Raw genomic sequence first — 16,040 nt, 5'->3', positions numbered from 1 at the left:
AAGTCACCGTAGGTTGGCTGTGCATGCAGCGAGGATGAAGGGAAGTCCGTAAGAACAAACAGAACCCATGTCTGCCTCACGGCCTCCACTGCAATGCTGTGGATGATCTCAGGAAAAGCTGGTGCTGGTTGCCATGGAGCTGCACACACACCTGGCCAGGACTCTGCAAAGCTGGAGGAGGAGGCTGGCAGGAGCTGGAAGAGCTGTGGGTCCAGGGAGCTGTCTCTGGTCCCTTCTAGCTCCCCTTTTTGGCCTGGAGTCATATTTTCAAGCTGTCACAATGCTTCGGTCTGTACACTGACCTTATGAGCGTAAAATAGCTGACTTTTGCTTATCAAATTAATGCAACATTCTTTATGACCAACTCCAATCCAGAACCACGAGAGAGACGAATTCCGGGACATGTTCCTCCAGCTGAGCTAAATTGGCACTGCAGAAATCCAGCATATCACCTGTCACTGAGTGTCTTGTGTGGGGTTACCTCCATGTTTAAAGTGTGTACCAGCATATAGCCTACATGTGTGTTGATTAGGAGCGTTTTGCCTACATGTTCAAATTGCCTAACTAACTATGGCTATATTTATATCACAATGCTGAGGAGATTTTATGACTTTCATTCCACCACTGCCGGCTCACAATATACATTCATAGATGTAGGGGTGAATCAAGCCAAAGTTGCCTAACTTCAGCAAAACCCATTCACCAACATGCCCTAGTCCCCATGGAGCGTGACTGGTCTAAGGACATGTATGAATCCTACCCATTAAGAGGAAATATGGACAAAGGATTAAGTATTTATTCATTTTTTAAACATCAGAATCGAAAAGGTTCTTCCATTTATTTAATCTGTCATGTGAAACATTACAAGGTAGTTTACTTGCATTTGAGGATCAAAAAATCCCCATTAACTGTGGAAGCAATGATATTCCCTTTAATTATTTTTCTAATTGCCTTGTTTATATGGTGTGAAAAGCAATTTAAACATGTTTTAAAAAAATGTTTCCAACGCAAGCTAAGTTTTTGGCCATGAAACAGCACCTTCCTTGTACTTCTCCAGCTGTTGTCCTTTCAAAGCAGGGGATACTATTCTTTTTGAACCTGAAAAACAGAATGTCAGTGTGTTCTGTGAATTTCCTGTGATTTTCACAAGTGGAACACATGCCCAGAACCAAGCTGAGTCCTTTCCAGAGGTAAGCAGGCCTTAGCCAACTCTTCATTAACTTCAAAGGGAGGCAGGGAATTGAGACAATTATCTGCATTATAGAAAGCAGACCCGGGTAATTCACCCCAAGGGCATGCTCGGTCACTCTCAATTTTCTGCCTGCCTTGTCTTGCCAGTGAAGACAGCGCCCTCTCTAGCCAACCCCATGAGGAGAAAGATTCTGCAGCCACATCACCACTTTGCTCCCCAGCCCTGACACAGAATTCTTTCAGCAAACCTTTTCCTTGTGTGTATGACAGTTGAGGGATTTTTTTGGCTTTTCTTCTGTGAAGGGGAAACAATTAGTCATTGCACTGCCGAGGAAGGTTTTCCTATTCCTCTCTAGCCTCTCAAAAGCAATTTCTGCTTTACTCACTGTGTTCTTTGTTGAAAAGAACTGTGACAAAGTCGAACGCATGGCATCTGTTTTGGAGGCCCTTCGACCTCCTGCAGCTGAATGCAATTGCAGCACATGGGAAGCACCTCCCTAAACAAGTCATTACATGGGGTTGCTGGCGGGCTCTGCAGAGAAGACCCTAAATCCAGTGCCACAACACTTCACTTCTCAAATTGGGGCCAAAGTTCAAACCTCTTAATGGGCCCTCTCGCATAGGACTTCTCTTTGAGGCAGCTATTCAGACATCAGTAAAAAATTTCTGGAGTCTCTCAATGATTCATATGTCTTATATTTATATCTAAGTATCTTCAATATAACCAACTCTTAGGCTCTCCTTCAAAAGAGATGCTTTTGACCTCCCTTAAGGTTGTATTTATGCATATTATTGGCAACCCTATCAACTTACCTTACAGGGTTACTAGTAATTCAGTTTGGGCCTGGAAAAATTTGTATAAAATAATCAGGAGTCCATGGAACAAAGATGATTTTAAAAAGCACAGATGGATCGGCTCAAAATTTGGAGTGCACGCTTTCCACAGTAGACACATACGTGACTTTGTACCACATCAATATGGAGTTGAAGAGGGAAGATGTTTAAGATTGAGGCAGTGAAGGAAAACAAATGAAAGAGTCTTGCTTTGTAGTTCTCTGCTTTATATTCCTGATTCTGCCCGACAACACAGAGAAATTGGGCTAGTGATGCACCATGTTTAAAAAGAAAATGAAATGATGGTGCCTATGTATGCCAGAAGCTACGCTCAGTGATTCCAGGCAATCTATTAGCTAATATCGTATGATCCAATCTCCTCTGATTCCTTTCTCCTAAAGCCAGACCTCATTTAAAAACTGTGTGTTCCTGGGAAAATTTTAATAAGGAAGCCGAGACTACCTGACCCTACCAAACATTCAGTGCATTGTTCTTTGTCACTCTACCAGTAAAATCAGGGCAATGGCCTCTACCATTAGATTAGAAGAATCATTTCATGGACCAAAGAGATATAAAAAGATCCTTTCTCTGTGTTTTCAGGCAGAATCAGGAATATAAAGCAGAGAACTACAAAGCAAGACCCTTGCATTTGTTTTTCTTCACTGCCTCAATCTTAAATATCTTCCCTCTTCTACTCTATGTTGACATTGTACAAAGTCACGTACGTATCTACTACGGAAAGAGTTCACTCCGAATTTTGAGCCGATCCATCTGTGCTTTTTAAAATCCTCTTCTTTCCATGGACTCCCGACTACTTTACACAAATGAATCCAGGTCCTAAATCTCAGATCCTGCAAGTTAACATGGAAGCATTTGAAAAGTATAAATACAATGTGCATGCCACTCAAATGCTTAGCATTTCATCTACCTGGACAAGTATAATTTAGTAAACATGGGAAGACTTTATTGGAACCCTTTGTTCTTATCTTTTAATAGCTTTTAAAGAGAAAAACGAATTTCTTGTTATACTGGTCCATGCAATGACATCAGTCCTAAACAAACATGATTGAAGAGTTAGAACAGAGTTGAATACCTGCCGTACCTTTTTCCCAAACTCTCTTGCTTTAATCTTGAGTTTATTGACTTGAGATTCTGCCACCTCTGCCCTTTCCTTCACTTCATTCAATTCATGTTGCTGCTTCTTATACTTGGAAAGGTATTGATTGGCTTGTGCTTCCTATAAAAATAATAAAAAAAGAAATCTCCATGCCTATATATAGTCAGGTTTTTTTTTTTTTTTCTGCTCTGACATGAAAAAGTTGAATAATGTGAAAAGAATCTAAACTTCTGAGTATTGAATGGGATATCGTATTTTGGTATGATATATTAGGATTCAGACTTTCTAGCAGGTATAAGATCCATTTTTTAATAACTTTTGTTCCCTGGAAATTCAGAACCTAGTTGGCACTTTTCATCAACTGGATGCAGTAGAGCTCTCGCAGACTGAAAATGTGCTGGAATAACCACAGTTGTCTGTTTTGTCCTGAGTTTAACATCCTATTCTACCCCTGAGTAGAGGGGGCTTGTCTTTAAAATTATATGGGTCAACAGGTAATTATTAGACCTTGAGCTAGAACAGGTAGTATTTTAGGCCAAATCATTGAAATAATCAAAACCCTCAAGAGTTAATATTAGGGATAAATCAATATATATGGCACTTACCAGTTACATTCCCTGTAGTTATAGATACTGACCCAGGGATGGCAAGTACATTTCAATTTATGGTGGTTTTGTCCACAACCATATCCAGGATCATCAAGAATACTGTGAACCATGTTTATGTTTACCCTAGGTTTGGGGATGAGGGAGGCCCCAGGGTGACTACCTTGCCCAAAACCGGCCTTCCCTACATGACACTCCGCTTTTACCTAGCTCATTTCTTGTTGTGCACCTGTTTGGGTGAAACCACAAAGGTAAAGGAGAGAGCTCTGGCTTCCTGGAGGGAAAAGCCACACACATTCTTGCCATGGGTGAGAATTCTAACTTGAGAAAAAAAACTGAGAATGAGCGGACTCTAAGCTGAGCTGGCCCTCTCTGACAAGCTGCTTGCTGAGCTCAGGGCCACAGATCTCCCTTAATCAAAACAACACTGGGAAATCCAGGAGGCTGCAACTTCCCAAGGCACTCACCGCCACCTCGACTTGCTGCTTGTAATTGTGCACTTTTAGCTGAAGTTTATCCATCTGAGTTTGCATCCTGCTCAGATTCTTCTTGTCTTCCTCTGCCTGCAATACATAGGCACGTATGGGAAGGTGATTTAGAGGACCCAACAGTCTACAATGGGGTAGTCTCATGTGGGGAAATAAGGGTTAGGGAACTTTATTAAACATCATCTCAGAGTTGTAATTTTTAATAATGGGTTTAACTCACCCAAGTTCCAAGAAATTCATAAACAGAACTGTCAGCACTAATGGTCATTTATCCTGATCCACCAACCTTTGCTGAAATGGGAGTTAAACCCATTAGGTTCAGTTTGGGTCTGAATGTCTTTCCAGCTCAACCAAGCTATATCTGCCTGAAGCTATATCTGTATACTTAAAATTAGTAGTGAATTATCTACTGTTATATTTTACTTTAAGGTGGTGGTGGTGGGGGTGCATTCCAGATGACGAGCTAAATAAAAAGCTGTATCTTTATTCAGCAGGAATGAAGTGCATTATTATAAAAGCCACATATGCAAAAATGAAAACCAATTGCTCCCCAATCAAAACAACTATTCCCTGAACTTTCTAGTTGACTCTTGGTTTTGAGTAATAAAACTATAGAAAAGATAAATTTTCTGGAATTCTGATGCAGACATCAGCAGAGATAGCAAGGAAGATTCTACAAGCTGTGGGAACCATGGTTGCCTATTCTCATTGCCTCAATTACAATCCAGCCTCAGGCTGGAGAAAGGAAATCTGGTGGGATAATGTTTCTCAACTGTGCTCCACAGAGCCTTTGGTATTCCAGGGAGAGAGGAGCTAGAGGCAGGCAGGTAGATAGGGCTCTGCCTACCCCCTCTTTCCTCATGTCCCTTTAACTGGAGTATTTCCACACTGGAGCTACTGAACTTTTCAAAGTAAGAAAATACCTCAATTTGCTCAGGGTGGAGAAGCTGATTTAATCAAGAAAGATCTACTGCTGCTTAAAATTTTTTTCTGGCTCCATTTGACCTATTCCATCAAGTATGAACTTTTTTGGCAGCTTTAATGTTCACCCTACTTACCTTCTATTCCCCCCACCACCACGAACCCATTCCAACCAGGTCACATTCTCCTGTTTCCGCAGAGCTCCCCTGCTTACTCTGTCCTCCTTAGGTTTAGCCAAGCTGTTCTCATCATCTGGAATGCAGACCCCCCCACACACACACCACCTTAAAGTACCATATAAAAGTAGATATTAATTACTAATTTTAAGCATCAGGAGACAGGGATGAATATATATTAAAGAACCTAGTTGGGGAACTGAGACAAGTCTGGTTCAAATAAAATCCCTTCTTTGTTTTCATTTGCCTATCCCTCGACTTCTCAGGTTTATGAAATTCAAAAAATTTGTAGCATTATGTGCTTACAGTAAATTATAAAATCAACACAAGTTTAATTGCTAACAATCAGTTTACTGAGAGGAGAGTAAATTGGTGGTAAAGGAGGCCACACAGAAGAAAACTGAAAAAAGCTAGAAGTGGTTGCTGATGTTCCTGATGTCCCTCCCACATGGGAAGGCAAAGCCACTGATGTTAGGCCTAGGTTCCCATCTTAGCTATGGGGCATTGAGTAACTGGTGGCCATGGCTATGCACGTCCTAGATTTCCCATCAAGAAAAGAACTTGCCATCCAGCTGTAAGAAGTGCCGTTACCTGATAATCTCCAACTGTAGTGCCTTTGAGACCTGCCACGGCATTAGCATTGAGGCCATACACTTCCCAGGCAGCCCCCAGGCAATGGCTGGGCACAGTGAAGTCACTAGTGTCTGGCCATTTCTGCCCAATGTGGGAGTCCTTTCTGGGCTATCTTCGTGCTGGATGCTTGCCCAGAGCTGCACTACAGTCTGACACTCTTCCCATCCCCTCTTCCTCCCTCAGCCTCCTTTCATGTCTCTGCCCCATCCTGCTTGCTTGCATCTCCATCTTTCATAGATGTCACTTCTAATAGATCCCTTGTACATCTAACTCTATCCTGGCATTTGGTTCCTAGAGAACCCTCTCAACACAGCAACTTAACCAGATTGTATTTCCCTATCCCTAAAAATGATACTACATTCTTGACTAGATGTGTAAAGATTAAATAATATCTACACAGATTCCTAGATGTAGGAGGTAGTTGATGGTAGAACTGAGTAGGTGGGTGGAGAGTGAGGGGAAGACGAACTATCTTGACCTTCTATAGCAACTACAAGTACCTAATCTTATGTTCTGCTTTATAGCACATTTTTCTAGGTGCTGGAGAGAGAAAATAGGACAAGTTTCCAAATGCTAGGGGGATATAAAGGAGAGGATAAATGCGGCATGGGGACCAGTCATAGAACTGCCATGGAGCGGGACCACACTTGACTCCTTTCCGGTAGCAGAATCTTCCCAGAGGACTTCTCCTAAGAAAATGATATTTGCGTCCCTTTCAAAATGACATTTTTAATTGCACCTAGGAATGGGCTATCACCAAACACCCTGCCTCCTTGTCCTGGTGGTTATTTTGATGATTGAAATGACTCAGCATTAACCTTGAATATTTCAAAATCAAGTACCAGGAAATGTGGAGTGTCCTCTAATGTCTTTTTAAACTGACAGGGTCTAGCCTAATAGATATTAGCTGATTTGATGGCAGAAAATAGGCCTATATAAGCATTCTGTAGACACTTGGAAGAAATTAATAAATGCACCTCATTCTAGTACATGAGAAACACTAGGATTATTACAATGAAGAAACAAGGGTAATGCACAATGGAACAAGAATGCATTCTTTGGGACAATGAAAACCAATAAAATATGTAACTTTGGTTTTTTGTTCTATAATGAAGTTGTTTACAGAATAAAACAATAAGAATAATCAATAGGAAAATAAAAAGAAAAATCCAGACATTAAAGCAGCATTTCACACCATCAACATGGGTGGTTTCTCCACCCTCCTCAAAAGAAGAGTAGAATAGCAAACTTTTAAGTTCCCAAGGTGTTTACCTACTTAGCCATACATACCATGGGCCCACTTCTCAGTGGCTTTGATATACCTAGCATGGTCTAAAGAAGTGTCAGACTAACTCATCTTACAAAAGGAATCACTTAATAATAAAAGAGCTGTGCAAGTCACTCATTTCGTCTTAATTAGCCCAAGATGATGCTTCTGAAGTGCTGTGCTTTCTTATCTATCCTTCCTGCTGCAAGGGAAGAAGACTTTGACATCTTTAACAACTCAGCCTTAGTACAACCAGAATCAGTACTAAGCAGATCTTGCATTGGCTTTGTCAAGGAAGCTGTAAAAATGGGTGCCTAAAACGAATTTGTCTTTGTATTGGAATAAGCTATCATGTGCAGTGTGAGAGAGCTGGGATAAGCTATCATGTGCAGTGTGAGAGGGCTGGAAAGTGACTTATAACATCTGTGTTCAACAATGGAAATCACACATCTACTGTGTGACAGGGGGATGCCAGACCCTAGAGGGGAGAACAATACAGTGCCTCTGCTATCAGAGAATCTATGTTGGCTGCATTAGAAAGAAAAAGGAAGCAATGATTGAAAGTGAAAAATGTAAATGATGATATTTTTACTTTAGAAATGCATTAGTTACTTGTAAGAAGTCTGCCCACCTCTTTTCAATTATTGCTTGAGACCAATGTTAGTCAACAGGTGAGATTCAGAAAGCTTCAGAGGTCTCTCTTTAGTATTTTGTTTCCACCTGGCACTAGCAACAGTGTCCTCAGTGGCCTTGAGTGTTTGTGCAACCAGAAAATAGGAGTGGAAATGCACCCCGCTCCAATTGAGTCAGCATCCCATGTAACCTGCCAGCTGGGTAGCCACCCCGAGCCTCTGCCATTAACTTCATTTACACATTGTTCTCACTCAGCCACTCACAGGAAGGCATCTTTATGAAAGCACTGCAAACACTATGTATGAAAAAATCCAGATGGTATAAATAGCTTTTCACTTCTAATTGCAACTTGCCGCTCACATTTTGTTTCCTGAGAGCTCTGAAAAGACTGATCCAAACCACTAATAGCACAGGAGCTCTGGGAGGGTGAGTCAGTGTCTACTGCTGAAGGAGAACAAAGATGAAGAGAGAACTGCAGGAGTCCCAGAAGGCCATTTCAGGCTTGAAGGAGCACTTTTCTGCAGGGTAGCGCCCAACCAGCCAAACAGGGAATGGTTTGGTTTCCCGGAGTACCTGATAGGTCAGCTCTTTGATGCATCGCTCAAGTCTGCGGGCTCCCCTCTGGGCCTCTGCACTGCGACGGATTTCACCCTCCAGTTCACCTTCCAGCTCACGAACCTGCAACCAAAACGTGACCTCAGACCACACGCTGCCAGCAAGGCTGGCCTTCTATTTGCCAACTGGCACAATCACTTGAAAGACAGCAAAGTGTCAAGGGAACATGCACACACCATTTCTGGTAGTACTTAGACAGGACAGTGTCTCGGGAAAACTCTCTCGCCAAAAGTGAGATCTTTTATGGATTCATAAAAGAACTGTTTAGACTGAAATATGTGAAAGGCGAATTCACACAGATATGAGAAGCTTTTTTCTTGAATTGCAAAATCACACCCAAAGTGTATGTATGAATGTATATGTAAGTATAGAGAGTAAGCAATGTGTAGCCCACTTGAGGATTTTGTCAACATAATACCTAATCTTCAGCTGCTTTCTCTACATCCAGCTCTGACTCTCTAAAGAAATCGGACGCTGAGTTTGTCACATGTATGTCACCCACAACCCTACAGTCCCGCTTTGTGGGAGAGCTATCACACAGACAAACTGCCTGCAGCCTTATAGAGTTACACAAACGAGCTTAACATTCATTCAACGCAGGTGCCTACTACATACCACACCCCAGTGCTAGGATACAGCAGTGAACAAAACAGACAAAAATCTCTTCCCGGAATTAGCATACATTCTAATGAGGGGAAGCAGACAGACAAAACAAAGTAAAATGTAGGCTATGTTTGATGGGGACAAGTGCCACAGAGAGAAATAAGGCAGGAGAGGGACTAGGGAGTTGATGTTGGCTGCTCCCCCTGGCTGGGGTGCCCAGGTATCCTCTTTTTCCTGCTTTCTCCTTGAGGCCAGTGCCAGCTTCTCCAAGAAGCCTTCCTGAGGACGGGAAGGCCAGTGCCCTGAGGCATGAATGTGCCTAGCGCACCGGACCCCACCTCTTACTCCCCACTGGAGCCATTCTTCCCTCCCGTCCCTCCTCAGACAGGTGCAGTGTGAAGGGAGGGGAGCAAGTGTGCAACTTCCTTGTGGATGAAGCCCATTTAAAGCAATCTTCTGACACCTGTCATACAGGAACCTGACACAGTTCTGTCTGTCGGGACGTGAGCTCTTACAGGCCCTTCTACTTTTTTTTAAGCACTTGTTAAGAATTTTGGGGGGAATTAAAGTGATTAAAACACTTTGGGGAAAAACTGCTCTACTAAAGCAAATCCTAGACACCATGTAATTCCACCTGTAAATACTATTGGATATCATTCTAACAGGTAATGATGGTACCATGGTTGTGTCTTTAAGAATATTAACCATAATTCCTTAGTATTATCTGATATTAAGGAGTTCATCGCTAGTCATTACTACTGAGTTATCACTGGTTCTAGGCCATAATAGTGAACAAACAGCAATTGAAAATAAAATCTGGAAATCTTAGAATTGAGTTGGAAAAAACAGTTTCGTGTATTTTTTAGGGGAAAAATGCATACTTTTAAATGTTATACCTATATGCCATTTCTCTTATACCAAAAATCTTGGTTCTTATATATGTCATTGGATAAACAATGGTCTTACTGCTAATAGCAATTAAATGTTGGTATTTTGAGGTTATAAATGTATGGTTTTAGCCATTCTCTTGTTATTTTGTCCTTATATTGAGGGATGTATGGACAAAACATTATGTTTAAAGGTCACTGAGAATAATTCTTACTTGTGTATGTTTAATGCCCCCAATTTAATATATCGTTAACTTCATTTGCTTCCACTGGTGTTAAAATTTTAGGGACTGCTGAGTTTTTTTCTTTGACTTAAATTTGTTTTTTTAATTATAAAGTATGCAAATGATTTATATGATTTTCCAATCAAAACAACTAAACAAGGCACATTATGAAGGTCCGACTGTCATCTCTGTGTTATCCTCTTATAGATAGTCATTTTTATTTTTCTGATTTATCCTGTTACCATTTCATTTTGAAAATACAAGCATATGTGTACACCCTCATATTCCCCCACTTTCTTGAACAAAAGGATATACGCTTTCCACATTGCCCTCACTGTATGACTGTATGGAGGTCCCCGAAATGTACTTTGATATTCCATTGTATGGGTATACCATAGATGTGCAAAGGTGACACCTTATTTTTCAGAGGCCCTTTTGAACAATCGAATCCTAGTTGAATATTCTTTCCATTCTTGTAGCATTTATCATATGCCTTGTCTGTAGTCATTAAAATGGATTCAATAATTTTACAAATCTTATTTTCAAGATGAGTTACTACTTGTTTTTAAGCTCCCTGAAGGCAGATACTACTTCATTTCTATCAGTCCTTACTGTATCTTCTCTGAGTCTTTCTTGATCATTGATTTTAGTTTGTTTTCCCTCTCCTTTGTCTGGCTGTCAGAAAATGGGCATTCTCTGCAGAGGAAATAACAGGAACAAAGGCACAGAAGCAAGATTGCCAGAGGTGTGTTTGGAAACACCAGGTAGCCCTGGAGTGAGAGCCTGGAGCTGGTGAGGTGAGCAGGAAGAGCTGTATTGTTAATTAGCAGGAGGGAAGTCAGATTTCATCCAGTCCAAGGAAAGTCCTATGTGCTCACCCAAAGTCAAGCAAAGAATGAATGCATATATTGAGATCTGACACTCTTAAAGATCTGAAAGTGCTAAAAGCAAAAGTGATAAAGGGTATGTGTGTTGAGGGGCAGATCTGGTGTCACATTCCAGGACAAAGAGGTCTTGAATTGGGGACTGTCAAGCCCTCATGATTACCCAGACTCCTACCCTGGATTCTAGTTTCTGGATTTGTTTTCTACTCTCCATCAGGGCTGTCTGTTCAGCTTCAGCCAGCCTTTTCTGTAAGTCTGTAATTGTCTGCTCCATATTTTCTCTCGTCTTTTCCAAGTGGGCAATGGTATCTTGCTTCTTCTTCAGTTCTTCTGACAAGTTTGCTGCCTGGGGTGGGGGAGAGGGTGAAAAAGGGACTGAGCTAGTGCAGCAGTAAATTGATCTTAACATTTTGACCCATGATCTTCAGTTCCTGGTCTGACTGGCTGCTGCACCTTGCCTCTGTATATGTGATCTCTTCCCATGATAATCTCCCTAACCACTACCACCCTCGAGTTTGTTAACAGTAACGCAATAGAGACAGCAGTAGCTACAGGAGAGAACAGGGTAAGGAGTGGTGGAAACAGACCAAAGATGAAGAACCATATGAACATTATTATACAACACCTGTATTAAAAGAAAGATGACCAACTGAAGCAACGGCTTTTAATTGAATAAAGCACTGGGATGATTGATTATTGAATAAAGTAACTAGTTTCACATTAATGAACCAGGAAAGATATGGAGAAGTGCCTACAAAAATCTATTCACATCTCACTTCTATAATTCTGTGATTCACTACACAAACAAGTTTGGCTCCAGGAATTTGGCAGTAACAGATGCTCTCACTGCCAATAATCTGGCATGAAAAAGGTTAATTGTAAAGCCTGCTCTTGGCTTTGGCTATGTGTACGAGGGCTTGGTGTCTCGATGCAATCGTTAAGGACTGTTTTGAGAATCTCTAGGTACATTTAATGTAAGAACATGGCCCTCACAGCCAAAGCTTTTCTGTCTATCAGGTTACCAACCATCTGTAGAATTTAAGTGTGAGACTTTCATGCAGATGGTGAGGGCAAAGCATGAATTATGTTCCGTGATGTGGGGTTGGGACTCAGAGTTAAACTGTGGGAGGTTTGGAGGGTGGGTCAGAGATGAGTTCACTTTTCAACACACTGTCAAGAAAATCTTATCAAGGCAAGATTAAGCAGAGAGCATCTTCATAATGTACGATTGCATAAATTTATCAAACAGGAACAGCTATTTTTATTCCTTTCTACCTATGTGGATTTTCATAAATGTTACACATATTTGTTCCCTTGGCCATCAAACGTCTTCAAGGTTTCACACACCTCGTTTTCATCAGAGATCAGAATAATTGCCTTGACACAAAATGGATGAGTGATAGGCATGGTTGCCCATTCTTAGAGGGGGCTGGATTCTACAATGATTAACTGATTGGGATTTGGTGCAATGGTTTTGTTTAGTTCCCCAAGTGTTAAATAACTTGAGCAAATACATACATAAGCTCTTTACCTCCTTTGAATTTTAAAATGACTAATGTAAAATATAATCAAATGTCCTGTCTCCTAGTTTAACGGGGGGTGGGGTGGGGTGGGGGGGATCTGCTTCCCTTCATGTGGGAGGATCAGGGCTGTTGCATGTGGTTGTGCATTTGATGGGCTGCACAAAAGCTCTTGATGGAGAAGGGGTGAGCAGAGACAGAAACCAAGCCGGAGCCCCACTCTGCAATGGGACCTTCAAAGCTGAATCTGCCACACACAAACCTCCCCCTCCACTAATACCTTTCTCCCAGTGGTACCTTCCGCTAACCATGCCCTCTGAGAGAAGTGCTGCATCTGCCCACAGGAGGTACCCAGAGGGTGGCCTTTTTTCAGTCCCTACAAAGGTTCACCAAGGTTGGCAGCCAACTCTGAGTTCAACATCATTTAGGAAAATCACTGCCATCAACAACTGGAAAATAAAGAAGGTATGGCAGCCCTGAAACTCTTTTTTACCAACCTGATTTTGCTCTTCAAGCAGTAGTACAGGTTGTAAAAAAAAAAAAAGTGAATTAAGCATTCTTTCCAAATCATCATCATAAAACTGTTATAGACCCTAGGAAAAATAGCTTTTTGTAAGGAAACACAGAAAGAATTGTTTCTAGACACTAGATATATTGATTCACAAATGAAAAGTGGCTTAACCGAAACAAAAGAAGACTCCTGCTTTTATAAGGTTTTGCTTATAGCAATCAACTGCTCCTTTTCATCACCAGGGTATGTTAGTGGGAGGAGCTAATTGGCCTAATTTTTCAAGATGAGAATAGGGAGGCAGAGAGGTCAGACTAACCTCCTCTTGGCTGTATGGGAAATCAATGGAATACTTTTTGGCTGCAGATGTGCCCCTGCCCCTTGGCCACTGCACCACTGAACTCTGGGAGAGAGGATTGAGTAGGTGGTCAATGGACCCACCTCAGTGGCTGCCTTCTTGGCCTTCTCTTCTGCATTTTGACACTCCTGCACCACCTCTTCAGCTTCTTTCTGCATCTGGGCAACATCAGCCTCCAGTTTCTTCTTCTGGCTGAGGAGGCTTGTGTTCTAAAGAAAAGCAGCATTCCTGTTAGGCAAGTAAAAGCCAGCAATGTAAATGCAAGCTGGGCTGTTCAGGACATGCAATGGGAGTCAGCTCTGGCCAGAAGCAAATTTTATCATAGTGAGCCATATCCCCAAAAGGCTTTTGCCATCAAACTTGAATGGAAGGGATTTCACCCATTAAAAGTTCAGGACTAAAGAGATTGCAGCCTGAATCAGAAGGGAGGAATGGTATCTAGATAACCCACAAGCCGCAAACATGTGCTTGGTTTTCAGTGGGTTGAGGAAATGTTTCTCTGCCATTTGCTTTTGGATGTGGTAGAAACAAGTGTTCTAGAGCAGAAGTCGGGGTCAACTGCAGACATCTGAGGGGCAGAGGTTGGGGAATAAAAATTGTAACTCCCAGTATGCTGCTCCAGAAACAAAAAAAAAATCATTCCTCTTCTTTTTCTACTTCCCTTCTTATCTTACTTTACAGTGAGGAGGTGGGGAAAGTAGTTCAGAATAAGCCTCCTCCTCTAGCCCTTAGGTACCCTCATTACCACGGAGGATTCTTTGTGTTCTATGGTTGGTGCTGCCCTAATTCTTTCCTTCCTGAGTTGTGACACTAGCGGTCAAATATCCTTTTGCTGCTATTTGGTCTGTGTTTGAAGCACAGCTTTTCTGAGGGTGTGAAAACTCACAGTGTATATAAAAGGCATAGGCTTTCTATTTTTTTTATTTCTCCTTTCACTTTATCCATTTCACATTCACTTGCCTCTGGCTAGTGCCTTTCTCAGTAGCACGATGAAGACCTGGAAATAGAAAGATATGCCAGGCCAGGTGTGGTGGTTCAGACCTGTCATCCCAGTACTTTGGGAGGCTGAGGGGGGTGAATCTCTTGAGCTCAGGAGTTTGAGACCAGCCTGGGCAACATGGCAAAATCCCGTCTCTACCAAAACTTTTACCAATAATAGCTGGGTGTGGTGGCATACACCTATGGTCCCAGTTACTCGGGAGGCTGAGGTGAGAGGATTGCTTGAGCCTGGGAAGCGGAGGTTGCAGTGAGCTGAGATTACACCATTGCACTCCAACCTGAGTGACAGAGTGAGACTCCGTCTCAAAAAAGAAAAAAAAAAAAAAAAGAATGATATTCCAGCATCACTGGTTCTATCTACCCCACTTTCTCTATGGCATGAAGCATCTTTATCAAGACTGCCATCTTTTGTCCTTATGGAGAGCCAGGCCCTGGATACCTCCAAGATTTCCACTGCCATGGCCTGAGAGATGGGGTGGAAATAATTGTATTTTCCTGAAGTGTTTTTTGGATGCTCACAGCACAGACCCCATAGAAACTATTTCTTTGTAGAGGAAGGTACAAGTACAAATACCAATTTGTTTGTACATAGAATCATTTAAAATTTGCTAGGGAGACAAGGGCTTAAATCTTTGCAAACGGAATTACTCTCTAATTTGTTATTTTTATTTTTTTTAGGAGAAAGGGAGTTAGGGGGTGTTTTGCAGAAAGGTAATCTAGACTGTCACAGCTCAGGTTTGAAAAAGGCACTTGTAATCAGTCAAAGATAAGTTTAGCCTCATATGTTAGTCCTAGGTTAGAGATCTGGAAATGCAGCAGGTAGCTAAGAAGGCTCCCTAAAAGGTTCAATATGTTTTGCTTGATAATGTTCTAGTAACTGCAAGGTGCCCCAGCATGGTTTAGGTTGGGGAGAGGTCCTTGTGAATAATATAATATCACCTAGACCAGTGCTGGTCAAAAGGTAGTCTTTCTATGAGCAGTAGCACCTGAGAACGTGTTCACTTTCTAGGTCCCAATGCAGAGCTTCTGATTTAGTGGATCTGGGGTGAGATCTGAGAATTTACATTTTTTGTGTTAGGGATTCTTGTATGTACACATCAAGTTTCAGAAACTCTGCCCTAGAGACCAGGTCTCCCCTGCCTAATTTTCTTCTTCCCCAAATCCTCTCCTCTCTATGCATGCTTTTTCTCTAACTGATCCTCATCTCGCTCTAGGCTAGTGATTTTGCATCATATTGGATCCCACTGGTGCATTATTATGTATGATATGCATGGCAAATGATTTGTTACCAATAGCAATTAAGTACTATAGACAGTGGTCCCCAACCCTTTTGGTTTCATGGAAGAAAATTTTCCCACAGACCAGGTAGGGGGGTTGGGTGGGGGAATGGTTTGGGGATGAAACTGTTCCACCTCAGATTATGAGGCATTAGATTCTCATAAGGAGCACGCAGCCTACATCTCTCACATGAGCAGTTCACACGAGTGTTTGCGCTCCTATGAGAATCTAGCGCTGCTGCTGACCTGACAGGAAGCAAAGCTCACTCCCCTGCAGCTCACCTCCTGCCATGCAGCCCA

At 41.9% G+C, this 16,040-nt stretch overlaps 1 protein-coding gene across 1 annotated transcript in view; it reads right to left on the bottom strand.

Moving 5' to 3' along the window:
• Positions 1–753: 753 nt before the first annotated feature.
• The window catches only part of LOC111542200 (myosin-15), a 143,072-nt gene continuing 127,785 nt past the window's right edge, over positions 754–16,040 (bottom strand). Inside the window, 6 exon segments of the mRNA XM_023211420.3 lie at positions 754–1,098; positions 3,128–3,262; positions 4,215–4,310; positions 8,439–8,543; positions 11,254–11,424; positions 13,548–13,673. Of these exon segments, the coding sequence (XP_023067188.2) occupies positions 1,084–1,098; positions 3,128–3,262; positions 4,215–4,310; positions 8,439–8,543; positions 11,254–11,424; positions 13,548–13,673 (648 nt within the window). The 3' untranslated portion in view covers positions 754–1,083.

Source organism: Piliocolobus tephrosceles, unplaced genomic scaffold (assembly GCF_002776525.5).
Source record: "Piliocolobus tephrosceles isolate RC106 unplaced genomic scaffold, ASM277652v3 unscaffolded_19, whole genome shotgun sequence".
In the NCBI taxonomy this organism is placed as follows: domain Eukaryota; kingdom Metazoa; phylum Chordata; class Mammalia; order Primates; family Cercopithecidae; genus Piliocolobus; species Piliocolobus tephrosceles.
This window is presented reverse-complemented; position numbering and strand designations above follow the sequence as displayed.